Source organism: Cryptomeria japonica, chromosome 1, assembly GCF_030272615.1.
Source record: "Cryptomeria japonica chromosome 1, Sugi_1.0, whole genome shotgun sequence".
NCBI lineage: Eukaryota > Viridiplantae > Streptophyta > Pinopsida > Cupressales > Cupressaceae > Cryptomeria > Cryptomeria japonica.
The window spans coordinates 310,290,686-310,312,737 of record NC_081405.1 but is presented as its reverse complement, the minus strand read 5'-3'; the positions used below and the strand labels follow the sequence as shown (position 1 = coordinate 310,312,737).

Sequence of the window (22,052 nt, the reverse complement as noted above, 5' to 3'; positions counted from 1 at the left end):
CGATTAAGGGGAGCCATATTTATTTAAAATAAGCTCGATTATTAAAGATTTTTAAATATTAAGAGCTCTATTTAGTTGATATGAAAATATTATTGTTTAATCCCTTAATTAGAATATGAAAGTGTATATAAGGGGGAGTTTTTGGCTTGTAAAATCAATCAATTGTTCTTGGGAGGTTGTTGGGAGAATTAAGAATTAGAATTTCTCTTGGGAGGAAATAAGGAATTTTGGGAGATTGATGTATGCACAGAGACTTTGTAACTTTATTCCTTTAAGTGTAATTGGGATTTAAAGGCATTTGAAGCCTATCCCTTGGACGCCAGTAAAGGAGTATGCAAAAGAGACTTAGGTGTTACAGGTCTGAAGCTATGATGATGTAATAAGGTGAATTGTGCTTGGCATCATTAATGAAAGCGGTCCTACATAACCAGGCAATTCTGTTTGCGATCCAGATAAATCTATAATTTGAATTAAGTACAATTTAATTTTTAAGCCTTAATTATAAATCAAGATATGATCTTACGTTCATATATTTTGTGGATATAAATGAAAAGAGATTTGTAAGCAAACTTGATTTCTTCAAATCATCTATATGTATTCAAACAATATGTGAATTATATATATTAAGCAGAGCTGTAAGGAAACTTGATATCCACTTTTCGAACAACAGTAGGTGCCCACGTGTTCTCCACTATACCTGTTATATTGTCTTTACTAATAAAGAAATTTTTTATATTGGCTTTACTAACAAGGGCTGCAGGGCAGCTTAGTTCCTGCCCAGTCTTGCAAAGGTAGGTTTGGATATTCCCATTTGAAAAGTAAAATCAGATTTTATTGTCATTGTTTCTGATCTAATATTTATCAGCTTGATCAAGGATCTTGAAATCTCTTAAACAGTTTTCCAACAGGTAAAGATAATCAAGTTAATCACATTGACATTATCTGACTCGTAGGGAAGAGCTAACTTATGTTGCTCAGGCAACAACCTAAAAAAATATTACCTAAGAGAGGAGATTGCATTTAGCTTTACTTGTGATGATGAATTGGTTCTACACATATATGATCTGAACTATGAGTTTAAAAATAGTAGCTACACATCCAAGCAATGAGCTGGATCTCAATATATGTAAATAGTTTCTGAACAAAAGACAAATTTACCAATAAAGAAAACCCAAAGATATGTCCCATAGATGAAGATTTCTACCAGTTGAAATGATTTTTTGTCAAAAACTCTTTGGATGAGTAGCTTAGAGTCCAAAAAACTAATCCTCTTAAACCATAAAAATTCTCCAACGCTTAGCAAATCACTGCAATTCTGTAGTTAATGACAATAGAAACTGCAGATCACAGGGCTGATTGTTCACAAACAAGGGAGCTACACTTTTGTCTGTACACACGAAGTCCCAGTGAATAGCAATACGCAAAACATCAGTCCCTTCTTGCCATCATCAACTTGCATATATTTCCTCTCTGACTAAACAAAGGAAACCAAAATAGGCTCCAGTTTAGATATCCCTGAGAATATTAATGAATTGAAATACAAAAATTTCCCATTTTACTTAACGAAAATCCCAACGGAAACAACCCACCTTCTGGCACATACAGACTACCATGGTTGATCCCTAAGGCCGAAACTTCGAATCCCCTTTCTTCAACAAACTGCAACAACGACAATGGCATTAAACACCAGATATTGTAAACAATATTTCCCAGGTGCCAAACCATAAAACGCATCCCCATTGTCAGATAGCATTTAATGAAAACATTATTCAATAGTCAATCACCAGTGTCTAAGTAAATGCCCTGTATACAAATCAAACCAAGTATGATGTAGTAAATGCAGCAGAAAGGTCAACACATCATAAGCACAAATGTGCAAACAGTACAACATATGTAAGGTGTACGATTATTATTTATACATAGTAAAAAACATGACAGTGAATTCATATCAATTAAGCTGATGTCAAGTCCTCATAGAATCTAAAATGTCAACCTACTCAGAGTAAATTCCCACGAAGTTGTATATATGTGATGCCCAGTCACAAAAGTACAGATGGTAACATGATGATAACATTATATTCATATTTTTTTCACAGCATAAGCTACATTATATTCACATTATATTAACACAGTAGCAGATTTTGTGATATTCAGACAGTATCATAGTTTGTAGGGCCATTGCCATCCAAAAAAGTAATAAGATTTACAAGCTTTAAAGGTCGAGGTTTTTTTCAAGTTTGCAATATTCATTAACATGGACAGTGTTAAAACCCAATTACATCAAAATTCCTATTGCTTGACAATATCAATAATGGTGTTGTTCACAGCTAATGTGAACGTGCCATAGAGGTGGAGCCTGCGCAACATAAAGACCATTGGCGAGATGTTTTGTTGGTATTGTTCGTATGTTATATCTTGTGATATCTGGGTAAGTTTGTTGAAGTATGTCTCCTTGCAAGGAGCAGTCGATGTTGCCTTCTTGTGTATTCAATGTGCAAAGTATGTTATGGTGGCAAGAGGTTTGTGTGTCGGTGTTGCAATACGTGCAATGGACAAAGTCCATGTCAATTGCAGCATCAAATGGTAGGGAGTGGTGGCACATTGAGCAAGATATTTCATAGGGTGGAAAGTAGGCATTCTTTGCTTTGAGGACACCGACAACCTGCAATTGCACTGTGTATAGTAAGCAAAGAATTATAAATACTATGTAGTAGAAAGCTTAGGGTAGAGTTGTAAAGGTACATGTGGTCACCTGGATATTACATTTGGCAAGTGTCTCCAAATGTGCTTTTGTGCACTGGTCATTAAGCTCTTCAATGAAAGTAGACTGCGATGGGCGGAATGACCGGGTTCCTTGGGGACCATTACGCACAATATTTTTGAACAGTATAAAAGGCATATCTACTATTGAGAAGAGTTGTTGCAAAGTTGCGCACAATTCTGTGTACGTGGTGGAGATGAGAACCTGCAAAATAAAAATGTTAGTGGGAAGGGCAGAAGAGAGCATGACAGGAGGAAAAAAAAAGGTGCAATTCAAAGTGTTCAAGATGTACAGTGGCCATATCTTCCTGCAGATCACCATCCTTTATATGTACTTCAAGGTGTGTTTTGGTCAAATGGTAACTAGTTCCAATTGCTCCGAATGAACCAACAGAATAGTGGCAGTGAGCTTCGCTTAGTTGTGAGATTGTAAAATCGGGTGCTAGTTTGTGTTCGGTACAAACGAATGGGATAGTTTCAAAGGTGCTTTTTGTAGTGAGAGCAATGCAACAATCTGCATCACCGCTTTCGCACTGTGATTTATTTTTAATTGTAAAGTTGCAAATGCGGATGCCTGATCCAATGGTCAAGCGTGGCAAAAAGGTGTCCACCAATGTGTTGCTAATATTCATTGTGACTGTCATCTGGCCTTTAGAATCTATCAGGTCCACATGCAATATCTCAGTTTTGTTTTGTGTGTTGGTGTACTTGGCAAGTCCATATAGAGCAAGAATGTCACCTTCAAACATACAACCAACTCGTTGTGTACATAGGTCCAGTATTGTGCTAGGTTTTGGCAGTGTTGAAGAAAGGCTGCACAAGGAAGGGTTAATAGGGAATTAGTGAAAGAGCATTAGGAAAGAAAATATGAAGGAAGGAAGAGATTTAGCTCCAACACCTTTTGATAAATCAAGTATATAAAATCTGATTTTAATTCGAAAAACAGCTCCTACAGAATCTTCCACAATTATTACAACATATTTTACACCATTTTTTGCTCATGTACCTATCTAAAATGGACTCGTAACTTCAATTCCACCACTAATTGTCAATCCTCCAATGTCTGTAACTGATGTAAAACAAAACAATTTTACTAACACAATGTCCTTTATGAATCTGGAAAAGTTTTTTTTGGGGGTGGAAATAGACAGTAAGAGACATTTGCATCTTCTATCTGTACTATATGTGGAGAAAATTCTGGAAATTTGGATTGAAAATGAAATAATAATAGAGACTAGAGTAAAAAGAATTGCATTGAATCATCAATTTTATACAAATTTAGGACATCTTTTTCTTAATAAAAGAAAGGAAGTATAGGTAATCACACAGTTTTATTAATGCAAGAGAATGTCAGAGATTGAAATGAGAATAAAGTTTGAGAGCTATCAAGCAAAGAAAGTGAAGTATAAATAAGAGTCAATTGAAAAGAAAAATTGAAATAGATGGCAGAATTTGAGAGGGATACCTGTGGCTTGAATGGCTTGTTTGTGGAGCATGTCTGGAAGACGGTGTTGTTTTTTGTCTCAGAGGTTGGAGTTGGCTACAAGACATGAGAGGAAAACATCAGTAAAGGACTTCAGGAAACATTGTGTAAGTGTAAGTGTTCTTACTACGTTGGGCATTTTTACCATTTGCTTATATGCAGGGCTTCAACACCACTCTCTTGCTGATCACATTCCATGTGGCCAGTGGATCTGCAGGAAAAGTGCAAAAAGTGTTTTAGTGACTTGAGGGGTTTGACAGGGTATGAAGGAATCAACAGATAATTTATGTCAAACTCCAATGTAAATGTGAGTTTCATAGGTAGAACTTTTGTTATCAGCATTGACATACGTTACATCTTGCTTGTATGTGGCTGTGGATTGGAATTTTGTTGTTTGGTGGAATGTGCATTAGGATTGTGCTGCTTGAAAGAATCCATCTGTTGACTGTAGATAAAGCAGGAAGGGAAGACAAAATATTAGTGTGCTTTCTGTACATGGCTGGTTGTGTCAAAAATGTCTCATCTCACCAAAAGGGAAATGAATACTGAGTAGACTAGTGACCAAGCAGAAATGTAATCTATTGATGGACAAGAAATAGAGTGGAAGTGAAATTGAAGGAGCAAATAAGCTGAAAGATAAATGGTGTTAGTAGAAATGAGATAGATGGTTTTGATACCCTTTTTTATGTTCACTTTTGTGCGGTTGCATTTTGACAGGGGCGAAGTTTTGTTGTTCAATGTTGCTAATTTGCCTACAAGAAAGCAAAGCAAAAAGTGCAACTTAGAGAGTGAATGAAGACATTGTATAAGGATCAATGTATACAAGAGCAACTTATAGAGTGAATGAATGAAAACGTGCTATGAGGATAAATGTATCTGTGGAGGAACACCATCTTTACCGTTTTATTGTGTGCTGTTGTGGAGAGGTGGCATTTGGTGCACTGGCTTCCATGTTGGTGAGGCATCTACAAAGTCAACAGATTGAGATCAATGCAATGGTAGCAGATTTATGGAATGTTGTTGAAAATAAGGTGATTCATTGACAAAGTGGGGAGTAAAGAGGCATATTTAGCTTCAATGTCATTAGTGTTTGACGACACTAGGAAATCAATGCAATATGGAAGAGGTGTGAAGTTCATTAGCAGAGTGCACATAGGTTACCGTTTCCGTATGTGCTTGTGTGAAGGAGTGCTATTTTTCTTATTGTATTCGACCTTGTTAGAGCTCCTGCAAAGGGAAGAAAGCATAGCATAGGATGGCAATCAGAGTGCAAAGTCAATTAGGTATGAATTTCTTTTTTAATTTACATGACAATAACTGATTGACATATTGTGCTATGTTGTATACATAATCGACATATAGACCTGGACTATAACAAATAATAAATTCAAGGTGCAATGGGCACTAGAAAGAGAGAAGTAATGCAATTTGTGAAAGCAAATAATTTGGGTGGGAATGAAGGAATTGAGAGGGGTACCTTTGTTTGGTATGACTTGCTTGTGTAGCGAGGGTGCTGCAAGTGTTGTCTTTTCCTTTGAGCTGATCGACATGGCTATAACACAACAAAGCAAACAAACATCGTAAGATTTGATGCTAATTTTATTGTTAAATAGCAAAGCAAACAAATGTTGTAAATTGTGATGATTTATTTAGTATAGTAGGCATGTTTTACCACTTCGTTGTTGGTATTTGTGCAGTAGGTGCTGGCTGTTTCAAAGTCTCTTTGTTGTGCACATATTTACAAAGTACAATATTCAGAACCATCCAATGTCAGGGTATTTGTAGAAAATACAAAATTATTAATCAAGCAATTATTGCAATATTCTTTAAAGTTATCACCATCCAATGTTAGGGCATGTGTAGAAAATGCAAAATTATTAATCAAGCAATTGTTGCAATATTATTTAAAGTTACCACTGTTTTCCAAGGTGCTCTTGTAAGCTATGAGCATCTGGCTGACTGCAATGGGCATGTATGGAAGATCTGCAAAAGCAAAGCAGTGAGTGCTAAAGAGACAATAAAAATGCTTGTTCAGTGAAAATGTTTGTGCTAATTCTATGTAGGTAAGCAATTTGTTGAAATTGTCTAAATATTGTACTGTTTTTTGGGCAAATGATGTTCCTTGGAAGACATTGATCCAAATGATGTTGCTTGGCTGGGGTCCATGTGTTAAGTGAGCTGCAAAAGAGTGGCGACATTAGATCGTGTGAGGGGAGCTTATGCTATGCATGTAAGAATAAAGCATGTTCTGCAATGGTATTAGCACAAGGAATGCTACAGGTAGATAGTTACGTGTTGGCTAAGGGGTATCTTCTATTAATGTTTGCTCATTGCATAGCATATGCCATGGCTAGACAATATTGTCTATGTGTGTGAGAACAATATCATGGTCAGTCCAATATGCTTCCAACCTCTTGGTCCTAGCTATGTGTGCATTATTGTTTGTCCAAATGTGATCAATGTTGCTTCTTGGCAAAGTATCTTGCTGTTCATGTAACAAGTGCAAGTTTTGTATTTGCATGTGTCTTTTAAACAATTGTATTGTTTTTGACTGTATTGATATGTCAATGTTGAAGTCACCTGCAATATAGACAATGGCGCCAGTAGCAATTGCCATTGCTTCATTGATAATAGCAATGATGTTGGTAACTAATGTTCTTGGTTTGGCATAAATATTACAAATGGAGTGTGTGTGTTGATTAACACTGCATGAGAGGAATAGTGCTTCAACATTGTCTAGTGTTAAAGGTGTTGTGCCAACCACGTGTATGTTTTTGTTAATACAAGTCATTATGCCATGAACATGGAACACTGCAAAACAATTGTAGCCTGGAAGTGTATTGTCCGTTGTTAGTGTATACAAGTATGTTTCCTGGAAGCAAATAATGTCTGATGACATTAGGTCTGTGTTACGTAGGATGTCTTCTCTATGCGTTTGGAAATGTCGAGTGTTTAATGTAGAAATGACTATTTGGGCTATACTTTTTGATAGTACACGTCATTTTGAAGAGTCCAATTAGCAGTTGTGGTGAGTCGTTCCATCTCATGTATGACTGTTGGCTTTATCTTGATGTTTCGTGGTGTTAGAGGGCTTAGCAAGAATAATGTTTCAATAGTTGATGTGTGACTCAGAGCTGTATAAGACAAACCATGTTGGTGGACACCGGAAGGTTCAAATGCAAGACCATGCATGCTGAGTCCCTATGCTCTATGTATTGTTCGAGCACATGCCAGCTGAAGTGGAAATTGTTTTCGAATAGTAGTCTTCTGTGTTGAACTGTGTCTAGGGAGTGGTCTTGCAACTCGAAGAATTGGCACCCATCCATTGTTAGCATATGTTTGGTTTGGCTGTGGTAGTTTTGCATTTTGAGATCTTCCAATGCGTTGATCGTTGAATTCAACCCAAATGACATCGACATTGTTGGTTTGTGTATATGATTTGAATCGTCCATCTGAGCCGTTGACAAGACCGTCTTGTATATCATAGTTACCACCATATATCTCGATCAATATGTCTTCTTTTAACATTATTTGATTTGCGAGATTTGCACTATGTTTGTACAATTGTTCTATAGGAACAATGTTGTCGTGTTCATCAATTGCATTAATTATGAGTAGTTCTCCAGGAAGAGTAGATAATATCTTTTGGTTGTGTGCGTCAACATCTTTTCTTTTGTAAAAAAGAAATGGAAACGTTGGGTCTACAGGTGGGGTGCGTAAACATTTTCTATTCAAATATGCTATGTCTTCCTTGGTTTGCGAAACCGTGCATATTCTGTTGAGAACAACAACAAACAACTGATCTGTTTGCCTCATTGTAGTTTGTAGATTGAAACATTTGACACGTTGTTGCCAAAAATCATATGGCAATAGGTCAGTGTCTATTGTTGGTGGTTGAAACACTAGACAATCGTGTATAGGTTCTGCTTGGTACAAGTCACCACAGAATATAATGTCCAAGCCACCGAAGTGTTTAGTTGGGGTTTGCATTTTTTCTCGAAATCTTTTGTCAATGCAACGCAACATTCTAGCTCCAACTAGAGAGATCTCATCAATGAGAACAAGACGCAATTGCTTGTATTCCTTTGTCAATACATCTAATCTTTCTAAACTTAGAGTATTAGAAGTGGATTTGTTAAAAGGTATGAACAATGCAGAGTGCAATGTTGTGCCTCCTATATTATAGGCTGATTTTCCTGTGTATGCAAGTAACAAGCCCTTCACTTTGTCTGGGTGACTATCTATTGCGTTATTGTATAGACAAAGAAGTCCTTGATACATCGCCTTTGTAGTGAAGGTTTTCCCTGTGCCAGCACCTCCTGTTAAGAACAAGTACAATGGCTCGTCTGGGTTTTGTTGTTTCTTCATTAATATGTCTTTTACTATAGCTTGTTGTTCTTTGTTCAGCATTCTACGAGTAGCATAATATTCTGTATTGTCATTCAGGTGGGGATGTCCAACTATTTCAAATGGTCTTGACACTTTTTTGACGTAGACATTATGTCTTAGTGTGGCTATGTTTGGTTCCAAGTTGTACTCTTCGTTGTCATCCTTATTTGTCTTTTGTACATCGTGTACATTTCTATAGTATTCGTCTTCGAGCTTTGCATCATTCATAGCATCGGTCATATCACCCCATGATTCGTTTACATTGTATGTGTACTTTGCTTCATTAATGTGTATCATTTTTTCATTGTTGGCAAAAGCATCTTGCCAAGTTTTGAAGCCTTGCTTCAACGTGTTTTCGTCGGTGGAAAAAGGAACGTACAGTAGAAGTTTCTCTCTATAATAGTTGTCGGTGTCAACATGCTTATCATACTTGATAAATCTGATAATTTGAGGTCGACCGCGCTTTGCTAATTTTCCTCTTGTCATTGCATATTTTGCAACAAATTCTGCAAGACAAATACTAGCTAATGCTTCTGGGCGTGCAATATAATGATCAACGGAGCTTTTGCAAGCAACATTTTGCGACTCGTTTGGTTCATTGTCAAGAAACTCGCGAGTCTTTAGAATAAAAGTGTGGTTGTGAGGGGTGGAAGTATCAATGAATTTACAAGTATTTGAACTATAGTTAAGGGGAAGAGAGAGGACAATGTGTACAGCTTGTTGAGCAGACATTTGTTGCAAGTTGAGCAAGGCATTTCCTAGTTTTGTTACCATGTTTATGGCGTCAATGTTATGTTGCTTGTGATCTCTTCGTATTTTGTTGAATGCAGTTGTCATTGAATTATTGGGTTTTATCATTTAAGAGCTACAGTACATTGCTGCAGCATATGCATTGAGGACAAATTGTGCATCCGTGTTTGCTTGCCATAAATGTGGAATGCGAGGTGCAAATGAATTATTCCATATATGAGCTGGATTTCTTTTGAGAAATAATGTTGGCCTGGTCACTGTAGACCGTATGGCTATGATGTATTCATGGTCAGACATGTTTATGTTGGCTAAGAAATCTGCAAAGGAGACACATGGCTCATAGCTTGATGTCTCTAAAATTGATCTAAGGTTAGGAGTAGTGTGCATATTGTCACGGTCTTTGTTAATGAATGGTTCAAGTATTGTTGTTTCCTTCATTGGAGGCTGTGGGAAACCAAAGCAGCACTTTCTTGTTCTTGACTTCCCACATTGCTTTGTGTGATGGTGCATATGCATTCTAGCTATGTGGTCATCTAAAGTGTCTGAGTTGCAAGTTATATATTTGTCGACAAAGCGTCTAATAGTAGCATTGCTATCTTTTCCATAGATTGGCGCGTCTTTAACCCATAACGTGAAATGGTCATGTTCATTTCCTCAACTTTGGAATTCTGTAACTGAGAAGTAGTCCAATACATTTCCAAAAAAAGTTTCATCTGAACAAAATAATTGTTTCATTGCATTAATTATATGTTTGTAATAGCGAGTACAAGTGATGGGATCTTTTTTTATCAAAGATAAAATGTCAATGTCAAACAACGAATCAAGTTGCATTTGTCTTGTGGTCGTGTGATGTGTCATGTAGAGTTCTCTTAATGTTTGTGTCAATGGTCCCCAATTTTGCTCTGCACTAGTGAATGTCAAAAAAAACGTTGGTGGGCCTAATTGTCATATCATTGCAAAAACGTTCTTCTTGAGATGTTGCAAATAATTTGGTGAATTTCTGATCTTCTTGAGATCTGTATATCCAATATCGGATTGGAGAATTTTCTCGAGGTTTGGTTTGTACTTGACATCTCTTGCTTTCAATGTTCTTCCTTTTAACTTTCCTTTGCGGATTCTTATCCAAATGCAAGAAAACACTTGAGCAATTAGTATTTTGATAGCTTTGAAAAACAAATTAGTGGTGTGATATGCAAATGCTCGATTTGAATTTTGCAATTCCCATTGAGCAATTCTTTGATATGAATTTTTTTTTGAAATTTGTTCGTCATGTGGTTCGCCAAAAAATAACGTTGGAAAGTTCATCTCTTCTGCATACTTGTCCTAGAATATTCCCAAAGGTTGTTTCCCTTCTGTAGGTGCGATTTCAATCATTTTGTCTTGAAGAGAATGTATAGTTCGCGACTCGATGAACCCATGTATCACGGTGTCTGTTTCGACCTCCATGGCATTGTCAATTTCATTGTCAGTGTCAGTTGATGAAGAGTCGCTACTAGGTGCCTCTTCTTGTGAAGGGTACAAATGGTCATGCCATTTTTTTTGTTTAGTTTCACATTTTGCATTTTGTTTAATGTTGTTTTACACAATTCGTTCAGAGAGTTCATAACAATGTTCGGACGCACTCTGCCTTTTTGATATGCATTTTTGTATTGCAAACGTCTCTTCAATGCAACAACAACTATCCATGTTTCATCATATGATCATGGCAATGCTGTTTGTATAATATTAATATCTGTTGGAACATTAATAATTGTTCTAGTTAATCCAAGTTGGGATCTTTTGTGTCCTAATTGCCAAATTTGTGCAAATGCAATTCGAAGTGATACTAATCTTTCTTCAAGTTCTGAAAGTGTAGATGTGTGTACTAATGTCTTATGTGTGTTGATATGTTCTGGAGTTGCATATGATGGTTTAATGTTTTGGTTTAGTTGTTGTTTACAAAATTTGCATATGTTTTGACCAGAAGTGTGTTTTTTGTTTGGTAGTAGGTGTTGGTATGCTTGTATCGTTTTTGGTGTTAAATTTATCATGTTCTTCTTAAAATGGAGTCGGACACATATTGTACAAACATGTTTTGGTGTGTCTTGTATCTTTTCAATGTAACGTTCTTGTTTTGTTTGTGAGCTTCTCGTTGAGTTTCGAATCCCCTGATATGCAGTTGCTTTATGTATTTGTTGTTTCACTTTGCGAAGTGAGTCATGTGTGATTTTTGTCAACAACTTTGTAGATTGTTTTTCGGGTTCGATAGACGTTGATATATGCATAGCTGTGTTTAAAGCATGTTTTGATTGTGTAGATGTATTGATTCGTGTATATCCATTGTTCCGAATAAATTGTTTGAGCCTGTGCAAATTAGTTGTTGGTCTTGCTTGAACCAATGTCATTGTAGGTGGTTGTTCAACATTAATTTGAGTTGTTATTAGATTGTCCACTCTAGATGGGTTATAGTGTGTATGCATTTCATTGACTTTGTAACTCATGATATTGTATACTTTGGTAGGTGTCAAGGATTTGCAATATTCTTGTATGCACATGTTGGTCATTCTTGACCATACTTTAACTCTTACTTGCAAGATGTAGGATAGCCACTCAAAACAGAAATCTGCACCTTCAAGTTTGCTTTGCTCATATGGATCTCCAATTTTTGCAATATATGCTTGCCAACTTGACACACCACAACTAATCGTGAGGTCACAACGGATACATGTTTCTATGCAACCTATTGCTATATTGTCTTTGGAGAGTAGTGCATTGCAAAACGATTGAGCCATGTATCGTCGAACAGATGGGCCATCGTATTCATTGTTTGTTAGAGTGGCTATTGTATTGAACAAGATGTCGCCACAATCTGACATTGACAATGCATCTTTGCACAAGTTGGGCACTGCATTTGCAAATTTTTCTTTTACAAAACTAGTAGTAGCTGTAGGAGCCGTCTCTAAATTGTGGAGTAATCTATTTTGCATCATGTATACAGTCGTTTTCTTGTTAATTAGCGGTTCAAAATGTCCACGAGTAGGGTTTTGGTCATGGAATAGAATAGAATATGCATTGCTTTGTAAGTTCTTATTGAAGTGCAAGTACTTTGATTTTCTTGTTGAAGACCAAACACATATTTCAATTTTTAGCCATTTGGCTAGCCATCCAATACAAAATGCATCTCCCCAAAGGCCATTCTCATTACAACCTGGTAGTGGAATTGCTAGGAGACACATGCGTCGTAGATAAGTGTCAACGTCACATACTCCATGCATTTCATACAATCCTTGGGGGTCGAGTTCATGGTCGTATGAATATAAAGCATCATGATCATTGATTTCTAGGCAATTTATAAAATGGTAAATAGTTCCAATGCGTAGCTCTGTAGAAGTGTATCGCATTTGTAACAAGAACTGGAAAGAGTCAAAAAGACAATAGCCTACATTGTATACAAATGATTTCACCCTAAACATCTTATTTTTTTCCAATACCATGTCAATTGTTTGTTTTGACAAGTCCACAATACAAGGTTTATAGTTCTTTGTATCTATAATATTATTTAATGATTTTGTTGACTGCAATTTATGGTCCATGTTGCACATTATCGAGCAATGGCCAAACGGGTAACAATAAAAGTTCAACAATATTATCCTAATCATAAAATTCATGCCAATTAGCCCACTATTTGAACTCGAAGGTCTCAACAAAGGCCATGCCCCTCGATCTTGGAGCATGCAAAACAATTTTCTAATCATTGACATGGAAAATGAAAAGTGCATCTAGCTAAGATGAGGCATACATAAAGATGTAAAAGTGGAGTCTGCATTGCAAGAGGAGAGGCATGATTTAAAAAGGCAAGAATAAAGATGTTTGATGATCAACAAAGCATATTGCATAAAGTTTATTAATATCTTTGCTGCAAAAAAAAGTAGTTTGGCATATATAGTTGTGGGTATGGAGACTTGAAGTTGTTTCTTTTAAAGTAATCTAAGGACATGGACTAAATTAAAGAGAATTTTAAAACAACCAGAAAGCTTCAAATAGTCGAGGCAACTAACCAGATTTGAGGGCATTATTTCAACTGTACAATGCACAACAGAAGCGCAAAAGTATCTTACCCTTTATGTGTTCTGTAATTAGATGCTACCAATGCTCAATGTGCTTTGCGATCCAGAAATCTTGTAAATGAGATATGCTGAACACACAACATAAGAAAGAAACCAGACACATTAAAGAGAGCAAGGGAAGAAAACATTCAATGAATGAGTAGTGTGTCATAAAAGAAGAGGAGCCCAAAAGAAGAAAACATATATATCAAGCATTCGATAGTAGATCAACTTTATCAATTCGCATATATTGTGGGGGCTACACAGTTCGAATGGCATCAGGAATCGATTTATTTTTTACATTTTTACTAATGTAGACATGACCATATAGAGGGAGCTGCGATGCACGGTGTGCAATTTCCGTGAGGACAACATGCCTAGGAAAGAAAATATGAAGAAAGGAAGAGATTTAGCTGCAACACCTTTTGATAAATCAAGTATATAAAATCTGATTTTAATTCCAAAAACAGCTCCTACAGAACCTTCCACAATTAGCACAACATATTTTACACCAGTTTTTGCTCATGTACCTATCTAAAATGGACTCGTAACTTCAATTCCATCACTAATTGTCAATCCTCCAATGTTTGTAACTGATGTAAAACAAAACAATTTTACTAACACAGTGTCCTTTATGAATCTGGAAAAGTTTTTTTGGGGGTGGAAATAGACAGTAAGAGACATTTGCATCTTCTATCTGTACTATATGTGGAGAAAATTCTAGAAATTTGGATTGAAAATGAAATAATAATAGAGACTAGAGTAAAAAGAATTGCATTGAATCATCAATTTTATGCAAATTTAGGATATCTTTTTCTTAATAAAAGAAAGGAAGTATAGGTAATCACACACAATTTTATTACTACAAGAGAATGTCAGAGATCGAAATGAGAATAAAGTTTGAAAGTTATCAAGAAAAGAAAGTGAAGTATAAATAAGAGCAAGTGCCAAGTGCAACCCAGATTTGTATTAAAATGAAACAAAACTGTGACAATGAAGACAAGGTTCTCAAAGTTTTTAAACACTTAACGTTTTTGGAGAATTCAAGCTGAATTGACAAAGGAACGAATATGAGGAAATTATGCAGTTTCATTTGACTATGCTCAGTGTGGCATTTTCTTTTTCTGAATCAGCTTGTCTGTGGGCTTCTTGTTTGTTTTGAGTCTCTGCAATCAAAGCCCTACAAAATAACTCAAGTTATGCTGAACGTAAATCAACCAGAGGAAAAATCAACTGGGGTACTGGATTTTTAAATAATTTGCAGTCTGCTGGAAATGTGAAAAACTCTAGTAAGAACAGGGGCCATATGAAATTTTCTATGAATGGTTCTCTTCCTGAAAGTATGGGATTGCGAGGTGATATTTTACACCATTTTTTGCTCATGTACCTATCTAAAATGGACTCGTAACTTCATTTCCATCACTAATTGTCAATCCTCCAATGTCTGTAACTGATGTAAAACAAAACAATTTTACTAACACAGTGTCCTTTATGACTCTGGAAAAGTTTTTTTGGGGGTGGAAATAGACAGTAAGAGACATTTGCATCTTCTATCTGTACTATATGTGGAGGTAATTCTGGAAATTTGGATTGAAAATGAAATAATAATAGAGACTAGAGTAAAAAGAATTGCATTGAATCGTCAATTTTATGCAAATTTAGGATATCTTTTTCTTAATAAAAGAAAGGAAGTATAGGTAATCACACACAATTTTATTACTGCAAGAGAATGTCAGAGATCGAAATGAGAATAAATTTTGAAAGCTATCAACCATATTTCTATTTGAAGAAATTGTTAAAACTTCAAATCAAAAGCATCTCTATCCTCAAATTTAATAGTAGCATTTATTTTAAAATTGAAAAATCGGGTTGCTAACAAATTTTGAATAAACATGCAATGTTATACACTAACTGGCATGTTGGTCATCACCAAGAGAAGACAAAAAAATATGATCCTTGTGACTAATGACAATGACTTCGACCGGTAAACAATAGTTTGTGTTAGTGACAGAGACAATAGTGAGATGACCTATGTATGGGTGTGATTGTAACCTAAAGTTAAAAGGAAATAATATCTACCTAGAAAGGTTCATGAAAAGCTCCTCACAAAGAAAAGTAACGGTATTGGTACACTTTAAGGTGGTTGTCAGACTGCAATAAAGTGATGTAAGATATTGTCGTGTATGGCAGTAACAGAGATCCATGATAGTGTTAACAGTGCTGATGGGAAATGACAGTGGTATCTAAATCAAAAGGACTGTAGCCAAATGACAATCTACTTCCCAATAGATCAAGATATAAATGACAGTCCTCACAAGGAAAATGCATGGTCTTATCAAAATGCAAAATAAGGATAGGATGTATAAGGAGAAATAAACCAATATGAGGTCTTAGACATGGAAACGCAACAAGAAGGAGCTTGTTATGACAACTGGACAAGGGAAGGTCCCATCTCAAACATTGCATGAAGGGTAGAGTTATACGAGGGATTAGAAAAATAAGTGTCAAAATGGTGCATGTTAGAGGGTAGTCAAAAGTAGATGTCAAGCTCGTTCATGAAGACAAGTGCCACTACAGATCAACAGAGTGAACCAGTAACCACAGATCAGGAATTATCAAGTTGTTAAGTGATGGAGGACTAATCACAGAGGTTAACCTCTTCTATGAAACAAACCACAATAACAGTGCATCGGTAGACGTTCCAAGGTGTAGATAACATATTAACAATCAAGACTATCAAATGAATGAGGTTAAAAAATGATAATTGTGAGTAGGCATTCCATAGAGAATAGGGGAGTAGGCATTCCATAGAGAATAGGGGACACTATGGTGGCAAGGGATTTGGTATGACAGTTCATGAGACAATATTGTGAACATAGCAGTACTAGATGGACTTTTTTATCAACTACATGACAATGTTGCAAGGATCTTGATGCAGGGGCATTCAATTTCATTTGAGTGAACTGCAAATTTCAGAACTGATAATTAAAGCTGGTAAAATTATTTTCATTAGAAATTAACATTTTCATTAAAAATTATGCATAATTTCATTAATTTGAAGTGGCTGAGTGGAGCTGTTAATGTTGACAGATACAGCTGGTGGCTTGGAAGACATTTTTGGCTTTTTTCCTTAAATAAATTAGTGGAGGCAATTCTCAGCATTGAATTCGATTTCCTATTATTAGTGATTGTTCTGTGACTGCTGTTAAGGGGCAGCTTGACCTGCCTTAATAATTTAGCCTTTTTCCATGTTTGGCTGGAAGGAACCAATCCTTGAGGGGAACCTTTATCAAGATAAAGCAAGTAAAAAAAAATGGGGAGAGGGCTGCCGATATAGGGAATTTTCTGATATGAGGATTGGACTTTTGAATCATAGTTCTGATGTCTGGAAAAGATTCTTCGACATTGTAAGAAGATATAGTTTTGTTCTAGGTGTGTTTACACATTGTAGTAGGTTTTGTCTTGTTTTGTAAGTGAAGTTTTTAGGTCATTATCTGGCCATATGAGGAGATCTGGAGTTATGTACGTCTTATTAGTTCAATAGATTGTTATCGAGATTTTAAAGTGTATGTATTCTTAAAAATCTGTGTTGGCTGCAAGGATTGGCTGCCTTTCATTAGGTACGTGGTTGTTGCCTGCATCAGAGCTTGTCTAAGTAGTTGAAAGGGCTTGTTGAAGACAACAAAAGCTGTACAGAGAACCCATCACATGATTGTCATAGAAAACAACCCATCAAGCATAATTATTTCAAAGTCATAAAGAAAGGCAGTCATGAAACTTCAAGGGGTAGTCCATAGAGGGCTGATTCAAGACACCCAAACACTGACCTAAAAGATAGTCATCATGGATAGGGTACTATCATGTTAAGCATGGGAGATATACCAAGTTACCAACAACTTGCGTGCTTGTTTAACGATCTACACACTTTAGGTAACATTATTAGGGCATTCTATGGGCATAATACAGTGACAATATACATACCCATGCATGATGACAACCCTATGACAGTACAAGGTAAGTGATAGGATAGTGTTCTACAAGCCTAGATTAGTCAAGGGAAGGCATTCAAAGGACAATACGAACAAAGAGTCAAATTCCAAAAAGCTTAGTCCATAAAGTTTCAGACCAGTCATCTTGAAGCATGACAGCCCAAGGGACAGAGTTTAGAGTGCATGATTGAATGCCACCGTTTCAAGAGTTATGACTAAACATGATGACTTATTACTGTTTTTCCCAAATGAAGACTATATAAGGTTGTTTAAAAAACAACATGATAAGATCTGGAGACTCATCAAGTGCCAAAGCGAGCAGTCTTAAGGTAGATCTCAATCATGACATGGACAGTCTGGGAGGATAGTCTAAGAGGACAGTCATTATGAGGACTGATTATTGTATGGCAGTCCATGAAAACATGAAAAGGCAATGAAAGTGATAATAAAGGATAGCAAAACTTTGTATGGCATAAGTTCCTTATGAGAAGTGACTCCAAATAAAGAAGAGCCCTTCAAGTGTAATATAATACCATTAAAATCAAATGAAGTAATCATGCTTGAGATACATGGTAGCAACTGTAATAACATAAATCATAGCGGCATCAAAGGAGGTTTCAAAGGACCAAAGGACTGTCATATGGATGAGAAAGAAGTAGGAGACAGGAGATGATATGCCATGTGGAAACACTGGCCATTGTAGGGTTGGACCAGTGTATAACTTAGAATGCTACTCTCACAAATGAGAGAAAGATGGATGCCCACCCTATCAAAAGACTGAAGTAATCTATCTCACTTGTTTATTGCAACTATAACAATGTAATCTGATACCTTTTGATCTTCCAAAGCTTGTTGAGGCTTGAAATGCCTGATCAAATCAGACTCTATGGTTGTATGCACTATTGAAGAGTCAGGGGAGCATGCATACTAAAGTAACCTGGACAGTCATGAAGAATAATAGGAGAACGTTTTACTTTATTGCAAGGTGCTAGATGAATTTGCGAGTTGATTCCTGTAGTCTCTAAAAATAGGGTTTTCTAGTGTAAAACAGTTGCTTCAATTTTTGAATTGATTCTCACATTATTGTAGATCCTACGGAGGCACGTTATTCAGAACATTAACTTCCACACTAATATGGAAACTGATTTATATCTTCTTTCTATCAGTTTTTCCTACCAGTTTTATTTGTTTACCATCTCCATTGTTACAACGAACAAAATCCAAAATGGAAAATAAGCATTTAAACGATTGGCATGTCTAAAATGGGTTCGGAGTAATGGTATGCCGATGAAATAAAAGAGAATGTCACTTCTACGACTGTGTTATGATCACACAAAAGCTATATACAATGAAGGCTTGAGGCAGCAACATGAATATATGGGTAGGTAGACCCACTGTTTAGAAGCTAAACAAAAATCAAATATGATCAAGGGTATCTGAGAGTAGCTCTTTCAAAAGACCAAAAGAATACCCATTGCACGGTTTCTATTTCTTCACCTTTGGTGACAATGTCTTGTTGAATTCTTGCACAAAAGCAAGTGTCCTAAACAAATTCACAAATCTTCTAAACCTTTGTGTAGATGATAGTTTGGGGAAATCTTATTAGGATTCTTTGACAGATCATGGTCAATGTCCAAATAAATAGGAGAAACAATAATATTCGCGAACTTTATAGAAGCAACAAGAGAAATGACCAGATCTTGGTTTCACTAGAATTCACATCATTGAAATACATGATATCAAGGCTAGGAAACTATGTACACTCATGTTATGTGTGGCTTACGAGTTTTGGAGAGGCGATCCCCACTACAACAAAGCTTAACAAAGCCTGATTTTGTGATGTTCATAAGCTAGGAAACCAAATATGCTCAAATTCTGTATGGCTTGAGGGTGCTGGAGATATAAGCAAATAATAATATTTATAATGTAATGAATTTTGCATTACATAATGTTTAATACATTACACGTTTTTTCATGTGCTGTCAAAAGCAGACTTTAGTTTCTTTGACTTTACATCATCAGATATTGGACACAATCGATTTTGTATCATGTCAAGAAACTTTGACTGTAAGTTTTTATTAATCTCAATCAAGTTTTTGATCATGCTCCTAGCCTGCATGCAGTTCTCTACTCAACCATCATATGTATTGCTTCTGGAGATCATTCTGGCTGAAAATTCAGTATTACATTAAATAACAGTAGGTAAGTGTTGCAAACATTCAAGAAGAAAGTCTCTTCTAATACTAGAAATGCAATCTGTGACCCGAAACTCCAAACCAGACACAATGATCTTTTACATATGGAGTTTTGTCTAAGCAGGTTGTGAATGAGACTATCCCTGCTCTTCAAAAGATAAGAGAAACCTGAAAGATTCGATACAGTAGCATGTGACATTTTCTTTTTTTGTCTTTTGTACATTTGATGAGCAATTAGTTGGGTTCTATATTGATTCATTATCCTCTATATAAAAATTTATCATTGAAATAGGCCTTACTAGGTTCTGCAAATACTAGAACAGAGAAGAAAAATAATCCACACGCACATTTTGCTAAATGGGGTTCTGTAAATACCAGAACAGAGCAGATTTCGCTGAAGAAAAGCTGAAGGTAAAAAGGCCACGTCGTGCTCCAGGATAGCTAAACACTAAAAATGAGGTATCATGCATTTATTAATATTGTTTCATTGTCATCTCCCACCTGTGTAGTAACGGGTCCTCTGGCCTGCATGCCCAAAACGAAAACCCTAAGAGCCATCTGTCTATGGCCTTTGTTCCTCTTGACAAAACCCCACCAAAGCCACCATTTTGCACATCCACGTCGCACAGGTGCAGCCGTAAATGCCAACTGTGTGCAATAGACGCTAACCAAGATCTAGTTTTTGCCCCCTTCCTCTGTATCCGGGCGTTCTCTTGCCTTGGGCTTTGCATTGCCTATCCGTCCGCCATCTATAGCCTGCCAACGCTCCCACCTTGCAAACAATGGTTAAAACCCAAGCACATATCTCTGCCAAATTGGGATTTAGACTTAGGATAGTCTTGACATAGCACAAAACAAGCCATGCTATTGGCTGTCAAAAGATATGATTATTAACTATTTAATGTGAAGCCTTGCCAATAGTTCCTTGCGGGGCAGGAACTAATAACACCGTATAAATGTAAGGATTACGCCCTCAAACCTTATACTGCAAAGAATGAACTCAATATGTAATATATAATAAGATACACTAAATTAATGGTCGAGGTTAAAGTGAGCAATCAGAAAAGATGTCAGACATTCAATTTATGCTATGGAATGTCCCAAAACAAATTTTTGACCCACTTACTGAGGAAAAATTGCGAGTCTCTGGAGCTGCTAAAATAAATGGTGATATTCTAGAAAGTAGGATGAGCAATCTGGAACAATAATAACTCATTATCATAACAGCCAGGGCGTCGCAATGTTTGCACATGGAATGCTACTGCGATAACCTCCTTTGGTCCTCTAGTCTGCTCTGCCGCCCTTGTTTCTATAGCATCGGCGCCCTCTTAACTGGACATCAAACTAATATTAACCATGGCCAAAATTGCGTAGAGACAACCAGGTGAAGGAAGTTAAAGCCATACCTTTTCATCTGAAGGGAGCCAGATTAAATTTATATAAAGTTAAATGAGGTTTTTTGAATCTTTTATACTCCACAATTTCAATTATCTATGTGTAGGTTCACAGATGAGTTAGATATGGGACTACCTCAAACCATCTATGTGTAGGTCCACAGATGGGTTAGATATGGGATTACCTCAAATGAGGCATACATATTTTACCTCCTGTCATGAGATTTGAGCTTATGACCTTTCTTTCAAGAACACAAATTCTCCACCATTAGACCAACTCAACAATAATTTACAGCACTCAAAATAATGATGTGACCTTCCAATACGAAACCATAATAACATTATCCTCCAATCAGATTACACAGAAGTTGTACTTCAAAAGCTTAGTAGGGAACAATATCTTGGTAACTTCTTAATTACCTTACAGAATAAATGGGTGAAGACTGCTTATGTGTGAATCAATGCCACTGAGATGCTGATGGTGCCATCCTCCATTGTCTTCCTATAGGCTGAGAAAGCTGCAACAATTACACTACTTACACAAGGCTCCACTTTACTGAAGTTCCCCTGTGACCCAGTTAGAAAATTGATCTCGAAGCTCCAAACAAATCAATGGTGCTTAGATTATCATATACACACATCCTTACTCCTTCCTTGTACTGAAGATAGCCTCTAACTAATCTGGGCATAACTCGGGGATCTGATAGTGCAGCAATTTTTTTTCTCTCACGATGCTTTCTACAGACGAATTTCTCAACACACACATAAAATCACTTATTAAAAAAAAAAATCATGGTAACATCATTCGATAACGTTATCTAAAAAGTAGCATAAAATTAATACTTATCGAATAATGTTACTTATTAATTATAAAAAACAAAAAAAATCCTTCTGTGTTAATTTTTTGCTATAATATTACGGTTGCTTTGGAAACATTCTTATTAATAAGTAATCTTTAAAATAATAACACAAAAAATAAATCGTAAGATTAATAAGTATTAAAATAA

At 36.2% G+C, this 22,052-nt stretch overlaps 1 protein-coding gene across 23 annotated transcripts; it reads right to left on the bottom strand.

The window, feature by feature from the left end:
• Positions 1 to 1,036: 1,036 nt before the first annotated feature.
• Positions 1,037 to 21,839, bottom strand: LOC131049705 (uncharacterized). 23 transcript variants are annotated; one of them, XR_009371827.1, is made up of 11 exons: positions 21,466 to 21,839; positions 13,480 to 13,556; positions 6,342 to 6,421; positions 6,158 to 6,226; positions 5,721 to 5,795; positions 4,389 to 4,454; positions 4,226 to 4,300; positions 3,500 to 3,573; positions 2,753 to 2,965; positions 1,590 to 1,659; positions 1,037 to 1,474 (listed from the first exon to the last, which is right to left on the bottom strand). XR_009371827.1 is itself a non-coding variant. In XM_059217778.1 (10 exons), exons 3-9 carry the CDS (start codon positions 6,407 to 6,409, stop codon positions 1,623 to 1,625), a joined length of 456 nt encoding a protein of 151 aa, XP_059073761.1. In that variant the 5' UTR covers positions 6,410 to 6,421; positions 13,480 to 13,556; positions 21,466 to 21,839; the 3' UTR covers positions 1,037 to 1,474; positions 1,590 to 1,622. The 23 variants fall into 23 exon arrangements, 17 of the variants coding, with proteins under 17 accessions (XP_059073761.1, XP_059073763.1, XP_059073773.1 ...); XR_009371830.1 differs by lacking the exon at positions 2,753 to 2,965; XM_059217778.1 differs by lacking the exons at positions 2,753 to 2,965; positions 3,500 to 3,573; positions 4,226 to 4,300; positions 4,389 to 4,454 and adding exons at positions 4,921 to 4,995; positions 5,143 to 5,208; positions 5,405 to 5,470.
• Positions 21,840 to 22,052: the final 213 nt, after the last annotated feature.